Genomic DNA, 16,256 nt, shown 5'->3' on the forward strand with positions numbered 1-16,256 from the left:
GTTTGAAATGAAAGGGCGGGATCTTGAAAATATAGGAAAAATTTACAGTCACAGGAAGGAGCAGAGCAAACAAGTCCTCTTATAACAGGTGTGCTCAGGAGTTGATTTGGTCGGATCAACTGAAATTTCTGGAAAACTACAATTTAACCAGAAAACCCCTGGTTTTCTGTTATAGATGATTTTTATAAAGTGTGTTAATTCTTTTTTTTTCTTTTTTGCCTGAGCACAGAGAATCGAGTCCATGCATGAATCCTTTCGGTGGAAATGTTGGCTTGAAGATCATTGATCCTCATTTCCCCAAAATGCAGGACGAGGAGGTGTGTGCAGCCAGGGGTCTGGATGGATGTGGTGCAAGGACAGCCCCTGGGAGCCACTTGAACTCCACGTCTCGGCATCATGTAAGACTGTTCGTCTAACTTACTCAAGTTCATAGTTGGGTTCTCACAGGGAGAGGTTTTGTACATGTTCACACATTACCACAATAACGAGAATTATTTGAAGTAAAATTATGTGCTGCCTAATAGAGGCATTAGCCTAGGGGTTGGAGAAGAGAGAGAGGAAAATAGTACTTTTCAAATGCTATGATGGAGAAGAAAATGGAATCAACCACAGGCTCTCCCGGAACCAGCCGCACCCACCCGGCCACAGGCGCTGCCAGCCGGTCCTGAGCCCGGCCCGCCTGGCCGGCAAGTCCTCTTCCTCTTCACAGACAGCAACGCCCAATTGGAAAGGAGGGCATCCTCGCGTGATGGTGTATTACAACCTGCCGGGGGTTTTAACAGCCAAGCAAGTCGAGCGATCGAAGGGACGGTGCCCCCAGCAGCTTCCCCGGGAACCCACAGCGCTGCTCCACCGTGATGCAAGCATTTAACGTGAGGAGTGTGTGCACCACATGTGTGTCCACATGCGGGCAGCGGGCACCCACACTTCCGCCTGAGTCAGCCAGGCCTGTGGAGGGAGAGTGCTAGGTTTGTGACTTAGCAGTGTGCACATGTGCCACCTCCTTTCTTTGTCTGTACACAGTGAGGCACTGCGAGCCAGACTGGTGACCGGGAGGGGCCACGTGAGTCAGGGCAGCAGGAGCCATAATGTCAACAATTGTTTGTTCTGGTGGAGCCTCCTTCCCTCTCCTTCCCCAGTGAGCCCGGGGCCCACACCGAAGGCCTGGTCACAGGCCTGCCCAGGGGGAGGTGCTAGGATCAGCCATCTTCTCCAACTCCGGACCACACCCTCAGGAAACAGTCCTGTGAGACCCCGAGGGCTAAGGGCAAATTCCAGCAGGTCCCTCCCCCCACCCCAGCCCCGCAGGGCCAGAGCCACCTTGCTCCTACCCTCCCTGTTTCTGTGGTTCCATTTGGTTTGAAGTAACTTTCCAGTTGATCACAGACAAATAATAGAGCACCTAACAGTCAGAGGGCTGTTCCCTGGGGCAAAGGAAAAGGAGAGACGGGCAGGCGAGTCCCCCAGCCCTGTGGTTTCCCTACCCCAGCCCACAGCAGGCAGGCGCTGCCTTCTCTGCGCCATCTCACCCCTTCGCTCTTTATTCTGGGACGCCTACCTCTCCTCCCCTGCACCTGCCTTGCCCACAGCCCACTACGCCAGACCCGACTGCGCCTCCCACAAACCACAGGGCTTCTCACCAGCCGTGTGACTGGTGGCTCCTTAGGTGGTGACGATGTTTGCTTTAAAACGAGCCTGGAACCCAGTGGCTCCCCACCCAGCTGCCCAGCAGACGCCGCATTAAACGTGTTGATGCCCAGGCTGCAGTGCAGAGACCACAGGCTGCCATGCACATGTGCGTGTGCACGGATGCATGGGTGTGCATGTGCATGTGTGTGTGTGGTGTGCTGTGGAACACCCGGAGCTCTCCTTTGGAAGTCACTGATGTTTTTCCCGCAACTTAAACCTGTGACAGGATGGAAACCTCTGCCTTCAGGCAACCATCTCTGCGCAGCCTGCCCAGGCGGCCACCCAGGACCGCTGGGCATCTCAAAACCTCAAAACCGATGGTTCTGCCATCCAGCCATTGCCAAGACCCACTGTTCTGGGGGAGCGGGGGTGGACCTCCCGCCTCTCCTGGCATGAAAGCCTGCCCCCCCCCCCAAGCCGCATGGTAAAGGTGGAGAGACTCTCACGATTCTGCCCCTCGGGCATTTCAGCTCCGCGTGCTCCAGGGCCCTGGGAGGGCTGGGCTCCCTCTTTCTTGGGTTCTAGAGTGTGGTCCTGTCAATCAAGTTCATCAAATACAACTGGCTCCATGTAGGGACTCTCCAGCCACGCCCTCAGTGTCTCGGGGCCTGGCTGCCCATTCACACCCTTCAATGTCCTTGTAATAATCCGGTAACTAGTACGAACCCTCCCAGGGTCCGCGAGACTGTAGTGAAGCCATCGAACCCCAGGAGGGGCTCATGCGAACCTCGGGTCTAGCCGATCTTCCAGACGCACGGGCACCGTGACCTGAGACTGGCATCGGGCAGCACCTCCAGGACACAGCACTGGGACCAAGCCAACAGCGGGCGCCTGGCTGGCGCTGGGGCTGGGCCTGGTGGGGTCCAGGAAAACAACACACAGCCCTTGAAGTGAGCCTCAGCTTCCATTTCATCGCAGCCTGCGTGAGGCGTGGACCTCTCTGGCACATGACCCGAGGCATTCAGACTCGGAGGAGTTCTTCAATAAAGAAAGACACAGACAGCTGGGTCATGGCCTCTCACGAAAGCCGTCGGCGCAGGAAATGGACACCAGTCCGTGTTTAACACACTCATCCACCCGAGCGCATTGGGCGCAGCTCCTGACTGCACGGGAACAAAGGACGCAGGCGTTTCAGAATGCCCCACGCCACTTAGGACAGCAGAGAGTTCAAGGTCTGAACGATGACCAGTCTGAGGCAAGCAATGTCCAGGTCATAGAAAAGGGGAACAGCTTAGGTGCAGAAAACGCCAACTTGGTATATTTCCACATTCCAACACGAAGACCCCAAGACTCTCGCAGTCCAGGAGCACTCAGGGGATGTCCGACTGACGGCTTAGGCCCACTCCCCATGAGGAGCGGGACTAAGCCAGCAGTAGGACATCCTTAGTACTACCGTGGCGGCAGGAGAAGCTCCCACCACCAACGCTGCACTTGCTAGCCGTGAGCCTGGCTTCTGGCTGAGCAGTGCTCCCCCTGTGGGAGCCCACTGACCACCAGGGGGCAGCTCCTGCTTTGAACGTCTGCTCCCTGGTGGTCAGTGCGCATCACAGTGACCGGTCATTCCGCCGTTTGGTCGATTTGCATACTAGCCTTTTATTATATAGGATCTGGCTGAGCAGCTAGCTTTGAGAACTTCTTTCCTGGGAATGTTACCAATTTTGTATATATTTTATTGGCAGCTAATTTTAATTCTTCCTGATCCTGTAAGCCCTGTAGGCGAGGTGAGTAAAACGCTTGTAGGCTTCAGGTGTGCAGTGGAAGCTGACGGGTTTATAAAGGGATGGCCCACAGCAAGGAGGTAGGAAAATGTCAACACAGGCACCAACGCGGTGACAGCCGGAGAGCCTGGGGCCTGCGGTAATTTTCGGATCTCATTTGAAAAGGTGAATTCTCCCCTGAAAACATGCCAAGAGGCTCATTTAGAAACAACGTTGTGTGGCTTTAATGTCACCAGGTAGATGCAGCCAGTGTCGGGCGACAGGAGTTGTGTTTGCAGATCTCACCCAGCACAGGAAGCGACAGACCAGACCTGAGAGATCCTGGGCTCCAAACCTCCCACATCCAACCAGTGACCAGAGACCTCCCACCAGCCCCAGGGCCATGGAGGAAAACCCCAGCTTTCCCTGCAAAGGGGATTCCCAGACTGCAACTTTTTTTTATTTTTGCTGCTTTTCACTGGAGGGTATTTTTCCATTGATTTTGAGAGAGAGTGGAAAGAAGGGGGAGAGACACAGAGAGAAAACATCCATGTGAAGAGACACATCGATTGGTTGCCTCCCGCACTTACTCTGACCTGGGCCAGCCGGGAATCGAGCCTGCAACCAAGGTACGTGCCCTTGACTGGAATCGAACCCGAGGCCCCTAAGTCTGCAGGCAGGTGCTCTAATCACTGAACAACCCGCCAGGGCCCAGACTGCAACTTTCACTGAAACCCAACAGCCAGCAACCATGAGATCCTCAAACGTCCCTGTGGTGGCAGACCTCCAACTCTCCGCGGACGTGACCTGGTCGCCACCCTCCTGTAGCCACCATCCACTTGCAGAGCCACCAACACACACCCAGGGAGGGGCCGCAAGATTTCACTGTTCACCCAACCTTCTCTTGGTCTCCATGAAGCAACCGAATGTCTGTGGAAAGCTCCTATGGACAGAGCAGGGCAGGGGGAGGGGGTGTTATTGGGATAATAAACATTTCCATTCACCGTAAACCTACTGCAAGATGGTGCCTCTCAGACACAGTCGGCTCCCTGTAAACTGTGGGGAAGGAAGTAGGATGGCAGCATGTTGGCGACACAGAAAGACGGGCTGAGGAAGCGTGCAAGTCATCCCCCACGCATTTTCCGAGATTTTCTGAAAATACAGCTATATGTAAATCATCCCCCATCTTTCTCAATGGACCAAACTGCAGAAGGATGTGGCCTGCTTAGGCGGGGAGTTCTCACAACATTAGAAATAGACTTTCTTCAGGAATTAATGTACAACTTGTGAACTGATTCCACCCATGCTATTCCCTTCACTTACCCAAAGGAGACCAGATAGCATACGGACAAGTCTGCCTTCTCTTCATCATCTCAGTGTCAATAAGCTTTAACCCAGTGTGTGATGATTAGCATACTTCATAGATTTCATACAAATCCCTTTCCAACAAGCACTATGGTTTGGCAAAGACAGGCCCGAATGCTACCACCACAGCTTTTTAACCACCAGCCGCAGGTCCAGGGGAGCCACACGATGCAGACATGGTGGGAAGGGCGGGATTACAAACACGGCACACGGGTTGTCACTGGCCACCACTCCTGCGGCTATTCCGGCAGCACCAAGGGTCCCTCTTTCAAACAGCAAACCCCCAGCATTCGTCCTGACAGCTCTGCCGGCTCCGGCACTGTGCAGGGGCCTCGGTGTGTGTCTCCATGTCCCGACGTCACACACTCTGCCTAGCAGACAGATGCGCAACCCTCCACTGTCAGCAACTGGAGCAAGTGGCTCGGCCTCTTCCCGGATGCAAAATAGCACCTGAATTGCAATCAAGTTGCGGGAGCAACGGATGTGCCAGCCCCTGAATCCCAGAGAGGCTGTGATTAGCAAGAGTCCTCCCCGTGACTGAGGGAAAACGAGGGCTCCGAAAGTCCCCACACGATGACACACGACGCCACGCTCGCGCCGTGGGTGCTGCGTGGATCTCACTGGAGCACAGATCTCAAACCAGGTACGAACCAGACTGCAGAGCAATCATGATCCATTTGAGAACTGCTACAACATTTCAGAGTTAAGTCTGTGTCTCATTTTTCTCCCAGGCCATTGGATGGTCCTAAAACTATGATCAGTTGCTGTAGAATTCTCTTGGCTTTCAACTCGCTCTGATTCTACTATTCACAGCAGACACAGAGGCGTGCAGACATGGGCACCACGCGGAACATTGCTGCCCAGGGTATGGGTGGGCATGGCGCTAGCAGTCCCTGTCTTCCTGATTTTCTGAAGCTTAGGCATAGAGGGGGTAGTGGGCACCTTTACAGTGGGTAGTACAGATGGAATGCAAAGATCGCTTGGTCATAATGTGCTGAGTCGCGAGAAGAAATAGTTATTTACAACAGATTTAGGTAATGAGTCAATAATATTTCATTATTATTATTGTTAACCATTATCATTAATTTGAATCCTTTCTCTCTCCTCAGTCCTAAATGTGTAGGTTGCATTAGCACATTACAAGGCATAATATACAAGAGGCATTATGCGTGTGGGTGGGGATTTAACTGGAAAGCGTCACTCTCTACACGTTCTCACTCTGTTTATACAAGACATTATGCTGAGCAGCGCCTGGGCTCCACGGGGAGTGGGGAGGTGAGGGAGCCAGATGCACTTACACAAACAAGCAATTAGGTCAGCAGTGGGCAGAGAACACAGACCTGAGGGGACTGAAATGGGGGGTGTGGTCTGGGGAGGGGATCCTGCAGAATAACTCCCTGGATACAGTGACTGCGCTCCCAGGGCGGCAGGGCATGGAGGGGGGCCCACCTTAGCCACAGTCAACTTTCTAGCAGAGCAGACAGCCCCCTTCCTCCACCTGCAACAGGTGTCTGGCTGTGGGTGTCCTAAGCCCGCCAAGCATTTGCTCCAACTTTTCATTTCTTCTCTCTTTTCATTTAAAGCAAGACCTCAAAATGGATCACTGATTGGGTTGTCTCAAACACACCTCTGCCCCCACCCCATCACGTGGGCTCAACCCGCCTCAGAAACAACACCAGACCTTGACCCTGAAGGCAGCCCCATTTCCAGGTGCTCCTTCGAAAGTGGCAGGGCCATCCCATCTCGTGGTCCCTCCCTGGCCAGAAGCACCCTGGGGCAGGAGAGAGACCCCCGCAAGCATCCCACACCAACACCAAGGGGTTAAAACGTCACCCAAACAAACACGTACGGGCACACGCACATTTCAACAGAACAAGATGGCAACCTCCGCGTCCTCACCGGGAGGTGCCCGCACCCTGACCCCCGCCCCACGCAGGACCCGGACCGCAGGAACGCCCAGGCTGCGGGTCCTGGGGGGCAGGCGAGGGGTGGGCTCGCTGCGGAGGCGGGAAGCCCTGAGTTAGCAAAGTTGTCCGGGCTGAGGTACGCCCTGGCGCACAGAAATCCTCAGGGGACAACATGCCATGATCATGCTCATGGGCACAGTCACCCTTGCTGGTGGGGTGTCATCCTTCTCAAATCCAGGGTGCGGGCCCTGCCCGATGGTGGCCACGCGGCAGCAGGGGCCTGGTGTGCCCAGGCTGGATCAAAGGCTCAGCCGACCCCAACAGGTCTCGGCCCTGGGGACGCAAACCCGAGCCAGGCGCTGGTATCAGGCCCCCGGCTCTTCAGGGCAGCCATGCCCCCGCCCCCCTCCGACTCCGCATTTCCCCAGCACAGCCTCGGGTCTGCTTGGAACGCGGACAGAGCCCCCTCCTCACCTCGCCGCCCCCCCCCCCCGCACCCTCCCCCCCTCCTCCGCGCAGACACCAGCCACAAGCCCCAGCAGAGGAACCAGGAAGCCGCAAAGTTGTGATTTGCAAATGAACGCCTGGTCCTCTGCGCCCCGCAGTCTCCAGGCGGATTGCCGGGGGGGAGGGGGGGGGGGGCGGGCGGGGGGGGGGGGGAGTCGGGAGGGCGCCCTGCGGGCAGCGCCAGGGTCTGGTCACTGCCAACCGGTCAGAACTAGCGAGCACAGCCCTCCACACACTTCCCGGCTCCTTGCCGAGGTCCTCCCGACTCCCGGCAACACCCCCTCGCGCCGCGCGCACTCACCATCATGTTCCCTTGCATCTTGGCGGTCTTAATCATCGCCTTTTCCTTCATTTTGTCCCAAGTGTGAATCCGACTCTGGCGCAGAAGAGTAACTTAATCCATCGTCTCGGTGGGGATCCAAGCGGAGACGGGAGCGGCCGGCCGGCCACGGGGTGGAGTTGGCTTTTCCGAAGATTTTTGCCCACCTGCGCCCGCCCTGCCCTCTCCTCTCCCGGGCGGATCTCAATCAACTCTCTGGGGCCGCAGCCCAGGAAGGAAAATGAAAGCTGGAGAGGAGGCTGTGGGCTTCCAGCTGCTTCAAACAAAGCGGGGGCCTGGGAGCCGCGCTGGCCGTGGGACCGGCTCCCACAGCTGCGTGTCAGGCTGGCTCGCAGTCAGCGCCCAGCCCGAGACAGCGGCGTGACGCGCGCAGGGCGCACTCGGGGACACGGCGGCCCGGCGGCTCGGGAGCTCCTGGGCGGGCGGCGCGGACGCCTCGGTTCCCGCACTTGTCCTGAAGGGTGGGGGCCCCGGAGGGGCGGCGGCGGGGCCAGGGGCGGGCCGGAGGGCGTGTGCGCGCGCGCAGTGCGCGTGCGCGCGCGTACACCCGGGTGCTCTGCCTGGACTGGGCTGGACCAGAAAGACTCGGGCGCGTGGAGGTTAAGGGATCCCCAACGGTTTGGGTAGAGGTGGGAATCCCTGGGCAAACAGCCTCTCCGAGGCAGACGCCCCCTCCCCGTTCGTCCGTGTGCAGCCGGTGCACGTAGACCGGGTTTTACAAACGCGCTCCGCAATGATTTCCCTGGTGGAGCCGCCCCCTCATGCTCCGGGGTGACTTGGATCGCGCCAAAGGGGCGGGGAGGCAGGGGGAGCAAGGCACGCTGTGCTCCTTGGCAGCCAGTGTGGCGAAGCCGAGGGGGGAAGCGGCTGGCCGGCGGAGAGGGCAGCCTATAAATCTGTTGTTTCGTGTTACTAGGGGACACGCCGCGTCTCCATGGTTGCACCAGGTTGCACAGGAATCTGCGGCTGCAGCAGCTCCAAGGCACCACCACCTTGCTGAACAGCTCCGCCCGCTGGCACGCCGCCCTCGGGCTCCACTGCCCTCAGGACCTCCGCCCCAGACGCGCCCCCGACACCCCGGGCGCCTTTGTTTCTACGGATCTGATCCCATGGGCTTCCTCCAGCCCAGCCCGGCACCGAGCTGTCTGCGTGGCTCCGGAGCCACTGGGCTTTCGCCCGAGCCCAAACCAGCTCCGATTCCACGTCCCAACCGGCACCCCTAGCGGCAAGTGGTCCAGAGATGCGCTCGGGTTCCGGATCCCCACCCCAGGGCACTCCTGGGATTAATCAGTCCCAACCTTGGTTTCGCCCCATCACACAGGGACGCGCGCTCCCGAGAGCGCGCACGCAGAGGATGGTCCAATTCTCTCGCTGACCAACCCAGGCTGCTGGAGGAGCAGACAGAGGAGGCCTCCCCACGCGGCTTCCCTCCCCAGGGCCCAGGCCGCTCCCAAACTGGGACTCTGCTTCTGAGGGCGTGGGCGCAACAGGCTTGAACTCACGTTCGTGTGCGCGTGCGTGTGTGTCGGGGGGGGGGGGGGGGTCGGTGCGGGAGGGGGACAGCGCGCCCTCCGCTGGGGAACAGTGGCAGCAGAAATCTGAAAGCTGGGAGGGGGTTGAGTAGCCTGTCCATTTTTTTACATTCACAAAAAATCACGTGCAAGAATGAGTAAGAGGACAGTTTTGAACCTGCGCCAAAGCAGAAAATTCGGAGCAATCACAATAGTAATCATATGTCAATTACCCACAATGCCCGCACACATGCATATATTATACATTATATGCATAATGTATGTATATATGACATACATCATAACGTGTGCATGCAGAAGCACACAGCAGTTGGTTTACAGGTGAAAAGCAGTGTAAAGTACCACTTTATGACCTGTCTTAAGTGGTAGATGGAAGAAACCGGTGAGCAAAGTTGAAAGCTTGCAAAGCAGCTTTAAGGAACGTGGATTTGCTTGGAAGAGGGCAGACTGCTTCCCTTTAGAAGCGCTTCCCTTCTGTGGTCGGCTCTTCATGACTTCTCTGGAGGGGAACAGGGCACAGATCATCCTTGTGCAAGTGACTAAAAGCCAAACTCCTATGGACCAAAAATACTGCCAATCTCAATTCTCTTTTTAAGCAGCAATAGCTGTGCTCCCTGTTTGTAATTTGAGGAGGCGCTTATTGGTTTGTAATCTTCACTCTTTTACCCACCCAGGGCAGGCCAGTTAGAACTGCTTCCCCCAAACATGCCTCTCCCCTCCCACTACCAGGCGATGGAGTAGGGAGGGGAAATCAAGAAAACAGGACCAAAGGATAGTGTTTAACCTGTCATTTTATAGCTTCCTTGAAATATCCCTGTAGATGGAAAGTGGAATGATATGGATTAAACTTTAAGCTAATAAATAAGTCTAGCCCTGACCAGTGTTGACCAATGGTTAGAGTGTGGGCCCACACATGGAAACGTCCTGGGTTCGATTCCTGGTCCAGAGCATGTACCTGGGTTGCAGGTTCTATTCTGGCCCTGGGGTGGGCATGTTTGGGAGGTAACCAATCAATGTGTCTCTCCCCCATCAATGTTTCCCTCTTTCTCTCTCTCTCTCTTTCTCTCTCTCTCTCTCTCTCTCTCTCTCTCTCTCTCTCTCTCTGCCCCCACTCCCGCCCTCCCTTCCAGTCTCCATAAAAATCAATAGAAAAGATATCCTCTGGTGGGGGCTAACAAACCAATGAATAAGTCAATAAACAACTCTGCTGGTGTGCCCAATGTTCTCCCCGACACTCCCCAACAGTGAGGGCCAAAACTCTCTTTGTCTGGGGCGGTGGGGTTCCCTTGCTCCTGCCTGGCCACTGGCGGTGGAAAGGCCCAAGGCAGTGCCAGGACTGAAGGCAGGAAGAGGGTTCACTCTACCTGTAAAAGAGCAAAGCAACTCGGAATATTCAGTAGTGACCGTTCACTCTTTGCAATCTGTCTGCATTTAGCCACTGACTTGTGGAATGCTGGGGAGGCTAGTGGTTTTGTCCATCCTCTCCTTCACCCTTAATTTATTGTTCGCTTCAGAGGCTACTGAGATTAAAGTAGCTTTGATGACAGTTGAGGCCTTTGGCAAACATTCAGTTCCACATTTGACATCAGGTAGTATTTACAGAAGAGAGAAGACAGATAAGAGAAAATAGGTACAGGCGGATTGGGGAGCAAGAAGGAAGGCAAGATATTTTTTTAAAAAAAGTGTTTGAAAAAGGAGGATTCTCAGTTGCCATGTCATTTATGAGAGAATTAGATTGGAAAGTATTGAACACTAGAGGCCCGGTGCATGAAATTTGTGCACAGGGAGTGGGGAGGGGGGTCTCCACAGCCCAGCCTGCACCCTCTCCAATCCGGGACCCCTCAGGGAATGTCTGACTGCCAGTTGGATATCCCTCTCACAATCCAGACTGCTGGCTCCTAACTGCTCACCTGCCTGCTGGCCTGGTTGCCCCCAACTGCCCCCCCTGCTGACCTGGTTGCCCCCAACTGCCCCCACACCGGCCTGCTCACCCCTAACTGCCTCCCACTGGCCTGGTAACCCCTTACTGACCCCCTGCTGGCCTGGTCACTCCTTATTGCCCCTCTGCCAGCTTGGTCACCCCCAGTTGGCCCCCCTGCCAGCCTGGTGGCCCCATGCAGCCTGCTGTTCAGTCTTTGGTAGTCCCTCACTAACCGCCCTGCCAGCCTTGTTGCCCCACACACCTGCTGTTCAGTCATTACTGTTACTGTGTCCTGGACAATTTGCATATTCCTCTATTATTAGTATAGACTAGAGGCCCCGTGCACAAAAATTTGTGCAATCGGGGGGGGGGGAGAGGGAGCAGAGGCGGGGGTTCCTCAGCCTGGCCTGTGCCCTCTCACAGTCTGGGACCCCTCGGGAGATAACGACCTGCTGGCTTAGGCCTGCTCCGGGGTGGCAGAGGGCAGGCCCAATCCTTAGGTGCAGCCCCTGGTCAGGCTCAGAGCAGGCCCGATTGGGGAGTTGGGGCACCGCCCCCTGTCATGCACAGAGCAGGGCAAATCGGGAGGTTGCGAGGCCACCCTCAGTCACGCTCAGGGTAGGGCCGATTGGGGGGTTGGGGCACCGCCCCCTGTCACACTCAAGGCAGGGTCCATGGGGAGGTTGCGGCGCCACCCCCTGTCACGCACAGAGCAGGGCCAATCAGGGGGTTGGGGCGCTGCCCCCTGTCACTCACAGAGCAGGGCCCATCAGGGGGGTTGGGGCTCCGTACCCTGTCACGCACAGAGCAAGGTCTATCAGGCGGTTGGGAGCTCCCCCCTGTCACTCACAGAGTAGGGCCGATAGGGGAGTTGGGGCACCTTCCCCTGTCACGAACAGAGCAGGGCAGATAGGGAGGTTGTGGCCCCGCCCCCTGTCACACACAGAGCTCCAGAGCGATCAGGGGGTTTGGGCGCTGTCCCCTGTCACACTGATCCCGGTGCTGGGAGGCATATTACCCTTTTACTATATAGGATAGAGGCCTGGTGCATGGGTGGGGGCCGTTGGTTTGCCCTGAAGGGTGTCCTGGATCAGGGTGGGGGTCCCGCTTGGGTGCCTGGCCAGCCTGGATGAGGGGATGATGGCTGTTTGCAGCTGGTCACACCCCCTTCAGGGTGGGGGTCCCCACTGGGGTGCCTGGCCAGTCTGGGTGAGTGGCTGAGGGCCGTTTTCAGGCTGGAGGGTGACTGAAGCTCCCAACCTCTCTTTTTTTTCTTTTTTTTTTTTTTATTCTGCCCCAGCTTTAGCTCTGAGGCTTGGCTGCAGCTCTGAGGTCTTGGCAGCTTAAAGCAGGTATCTGGTTTGTTTGGGTTCTATAATCGAAACACTGTTTCAACTCCAGCTCTGAGATCCCGGCTGGCTGAAAGCAGGTTTCTGGGGTTTTGTTTAGCTTCTATACTTGTAACAATGTTTCAAACTGCAAGCTCAGAGGCCGGCAGCGCAGGCGGGGAACGTTGGCTTCCTCCGTCACTGAAGCAAGCAAGCCTCATGTTCGCTTCAAGCTGCCTGGCTGCCGGCCGCCATCTTGGCTGGCAGTTAATTTGCATATCGCCCTGATTAGCCACTGGGAAGGGTAGCAGAGGTACAGCTAATTACCATGTTTCTCTTTTATTAGATAGGATGACATGGCCATCAGAAGCTCACTCCCCACCCCCACCTCAGAATGTTTTCTCCTGTGTTGTGCTGATGAACAAGGACCCATCCATGGGCAGAGGGTGTAAATGTGGTCCTAGATTTACCCACAAGTTTGGCTCATGTCTCCAGTGTCTGCAGCAGGATTTGCTGTTCTCTGTCCATTCTGCAAGGCCAGCATGTTTACCTCATGATTCCCTGCCCGCCCCCTCCCCCCCAAACTACTTCTGTTAGGTTCCAGCAGATAGAATCTGCCATGTTTCGCAACACCTGTGTCCCATCTGTGTCTGCTTAGTGTTGATTCATGGATACTGACATGTGGGCCAAAATACATGGGCTCTTTTCTCTCCACATACCTATCTCTTGAATACGAATGAGTGTGCTGTACTACGCACACAGCGTACAGTGAAGGAGAAGGGATGGGGCCCTGGTTTAGACCCGCTGCCATGCCACACCTCTTCAGCATTTAAGGCATGTGAGGCTGACCCACAGCAACTCCGCTCCTGAGCCAACAGTACCTTTTATTCTAACAGGTCAGTTAAGATCCCTGACTCACGCTGTCTTTTGTTGGAATTAAGAACTTTCATAAGGAGATATAAAGAATATTAAACTATTAATAGACAGCTCTTTTATACATGAGAATATCTATGTAAAAAAGTTCTGTAAATGAGCAAACTATGAGAAAATTTAAGTTAAATATTAGAAAATTTAAGTTTAATATGTTTTTATTGATTTCAGAGAGAAGAAGGGAGAAGGAGAGAGGGATAGAAACATCGATGAGAGAGAGACATCAATTGGCTGCCTCCTGCACGTCCCCTACTGGGAATCAAACCCCACAACCTGGGCATGTGCCCTGACCAGGAATCAAACAGAAAACCTCTTGGTCCATGGGATGATGCTTAACCAACTGAGCCACCATGGCCAAGCTACATACCTGTCTTACCAACGCAGTAGAGCAGCATATATATTTCAGGGTTCCTGTGCAACCTTTTATAAAGGAGAAATGGAATGAAAGTAAGGACATAGAGAGGGGTTTCAATTTGTGTTTGAGATGATACAAACAGGCTGGGCACAATGCTGGGATCACATGGGTGTCTTGACTTCTGCCAGGGTTCTACTCATTGAGCCTGAGCTTCTATGTGCCCAGGAAGTAAGGAAACCCTGAATAATTATCAGTCATCTGGCATCTTTCTCATTAACCAAGAGGGCTCAGGCCTGCGTGTTTGAGAGTCGCAAGCCCCAGTGCAAAACCATGACCGAAGTATCTGTACAACACACCCCATTTCTCTCCTGCTAGGGATGCCACAAGCGTATATTTTTACAAGCCTACATTTGACTCGTTTGCTTTTCTATAAAAATCATATGAAGTCAAAGCCATAATGAGTTGCCCTTTCACACCCATTAAAATTGCTACAGTGAAAAGTCAGAAAATGACAAGTGTTGGTGAGGATGTGGAGATCCTGGACCCCCATCCACTGCGGGGCGGGGTGGGGGGATGTGAATGTGCAGCTGCTGTGGGAACAGCCTGGAGGTCCTCAAAATGTCGGGCAAAGAGTTACCATTTGACCCAACAATTCCAGTCCTTTCAAGAGAAGAGGAAACATCTGTCTACCAAAAGCCTGCACGCAAATGTTCACACAGCGTTATCCATAATAGGCCAACAGGGGCAGTAACCAACCTTCGCCCCTGGAGAGTGGGGAGCAGTGTGCCCCCCCTTTCCGAGGAGATGGATCAGCCATAAGAGGAATGACACATGGAGTCACGCTTTCTGTGGGGGACACTTCTACACGGGTTCTGCTGAGTGAGAGCCACTGGGCGCTGCTGGGCTGGAGTCCTTACGATTCCCTGAGAAAAAGATTTTTCTGAGACTCACAAGGGAAAACGAGTGATTTTTATTTGTGAATTAAGTCTCTGTGTTGTTCAGTCCCATTTCCCTGGGTCCAGTCCTAGAAGCAGCGCAGCTGGGTTCCATGGAGCTCGACGCAAAGCCAGTGTCCAGAGCTGCCTTCCGCGTTGGAGCCGGGCCCAGCTCAGCATCAGGCTGGAGGCAGCCCCTCAGTCATTGCGTGTGGGGGCCCCAGCGGTAGGCCCTGACGGTAATGCAGGAGCGCTTGCCTGAGCATCAAGGGGACCCAAGAGTTCCCAAAGCACAAAGACACCAAGAGAGCACATTCCTTCATTCAGGGGATTACACAGCCCAAATTTCCAAGGGCTGGCAGTGGCCACGCCCGTTCTGGCCAATGACCTTTGTTCCCACGTGTGATTGACAGCAAGCACCTTTGCTAGTCCCCCGACCTTACAGGGCATGCGTCTACCTCCCCTTTGTCCAGTCTCCTTCCCTCGGTGTTTGGCAGGGGACATGCCTATAATGTCTGACTCCCCCTTTGCTCCTTTCCTGTTATTAATAACTAGCTAATTACAATAGTATCAAAAGAAGTGGTTACAAAAACTTCATGTTTATGGTTCCAGTTACATGTATTGTCCAAATCGGGAAAGCTGAAGAGACAGAAAATAGTGATTACCTAGGACTAGATATGGGAGATGGGGGAGGGGGTGCTGTGGTGAAGATGGGGTTAGGTATAGGAATAATTTTTGGGGTGGTGGTGATGAAATATTCTAAAATTAGATTAAGGTGCCCTAGCTTGTTTGGCTCAGTGGATAGAGTGTCAGCCTGCAGACTGAAGGGTCCCAGGTTTGATTCTAGTTAAGGGCATATGCCTGGGTTGTGGGCTCAATCCCCAGTAGGGGGCATGCAAGAGGCAGCCGACCAATGATTCTCTCTCATCATTGATGTTCCTCTCTCTCTCTCTCTCTCCCTCTCTCTCTCTTCCTCTCTAAAATCAATAAAAATATTTTTTAATTAGATTAAGGTAATGATTGCACAACTGGGTAAACATACTAAAAATTACTGACTTGTCCATTTTAAATGAGCCAACTTTCCTGCATGAAGTTATATATTAATAAAACTATCTAAACAAGACGGTGAAAAAAAAAAGTAAAACCCTCAGAGGAGTCTGCATTTGGAAGCATTTTAACTTTTAATTTAAAGAAATTAAAATAAAAAAATAAAAGGCATTGTGAGTATCCTATCTAATAATAGACAAACATGGCAATTAACCTTACCTCCAACATGCTTCCCATTGGCTAATCAGGGTTATATGCAAATTAACCACCAACCAAGATGGCGGCAGGCAGCCAGGCAGCTGAAGCGAACAGGAGGCTTGCTTGCTCCAGTGATGGAGGAAGCCAAGGTTCCCCGCCTGCTGCTGCTGGGCTCTGAGCTTGCACTCTAAGAAACAATGTTGCAATTATAGAGGCTAAACAAACCCCATGCTTTCAGCCAGCCAGCCGAGCTGGAGTTGCAACAGTGTTTCAATTATAGAAGCCAAAGAAACACAGATACCTGCTTTCAGCAGCTGAGGCCTCAGAGCTGGAGCCAGCTCTCAGTTCCAGTGACAGCCATAGAAGATAAATAAATCCCAGAATTAAAAAAAAGAAAGAAAAAAAAGAGAGGTTGGGAGCTTCAGTCTCCCTCCAGCCTGAAAACGGCCCTCAGCCACTCACCCAGACTGGCCAGGCACCCCAGTGGGGACCCCCACCCTGAAGG

General features: G+C 54.2%; 1 protein-coding gene across 2 annotated transcripts in view; it reads right to left on the bottom strand.

Moving 5' to 3' along the window:
* DPP6 (dipeptidyl peptidase like 6) overlaps nt 1-16,256 on the bottom strand; it is a gene marked incomplete at its 5' end in the record, with an annotated part of 642,841 nt that overhangs the window by 578,699 nt on the left and 47,886 nt on the right. The window contains one exon of one of the 2 annotated variants that reach the window (XM_081101876.1): nt 7,467-7,961. The exons of the other annotated variant lie outside the window; for it this stretch is intronic. Within the exon in view, the coding sequence (XP_080958002.1) occupies nt 7,467-7,517 (51 nt within the window). Of the gene's footprint in view, nt 1-7,466; nt 7,962-16,256 lie in introns of those variants that run through there. 2 annotated transcript variants of the gene reach the window in all.

Source organism: Myotis nattereri (genome assembly GCF_964212035.1).
Source record: "Myotis nattereri genome assembly, chromosome: 11".
In the NCBI taxonomy this organism is placed as follows: Eukaryota; Metazoa; Chordata; class Mammalia; order Chiroptera; family Vespertilionidae; genus Myotis; species Myotis nattereri.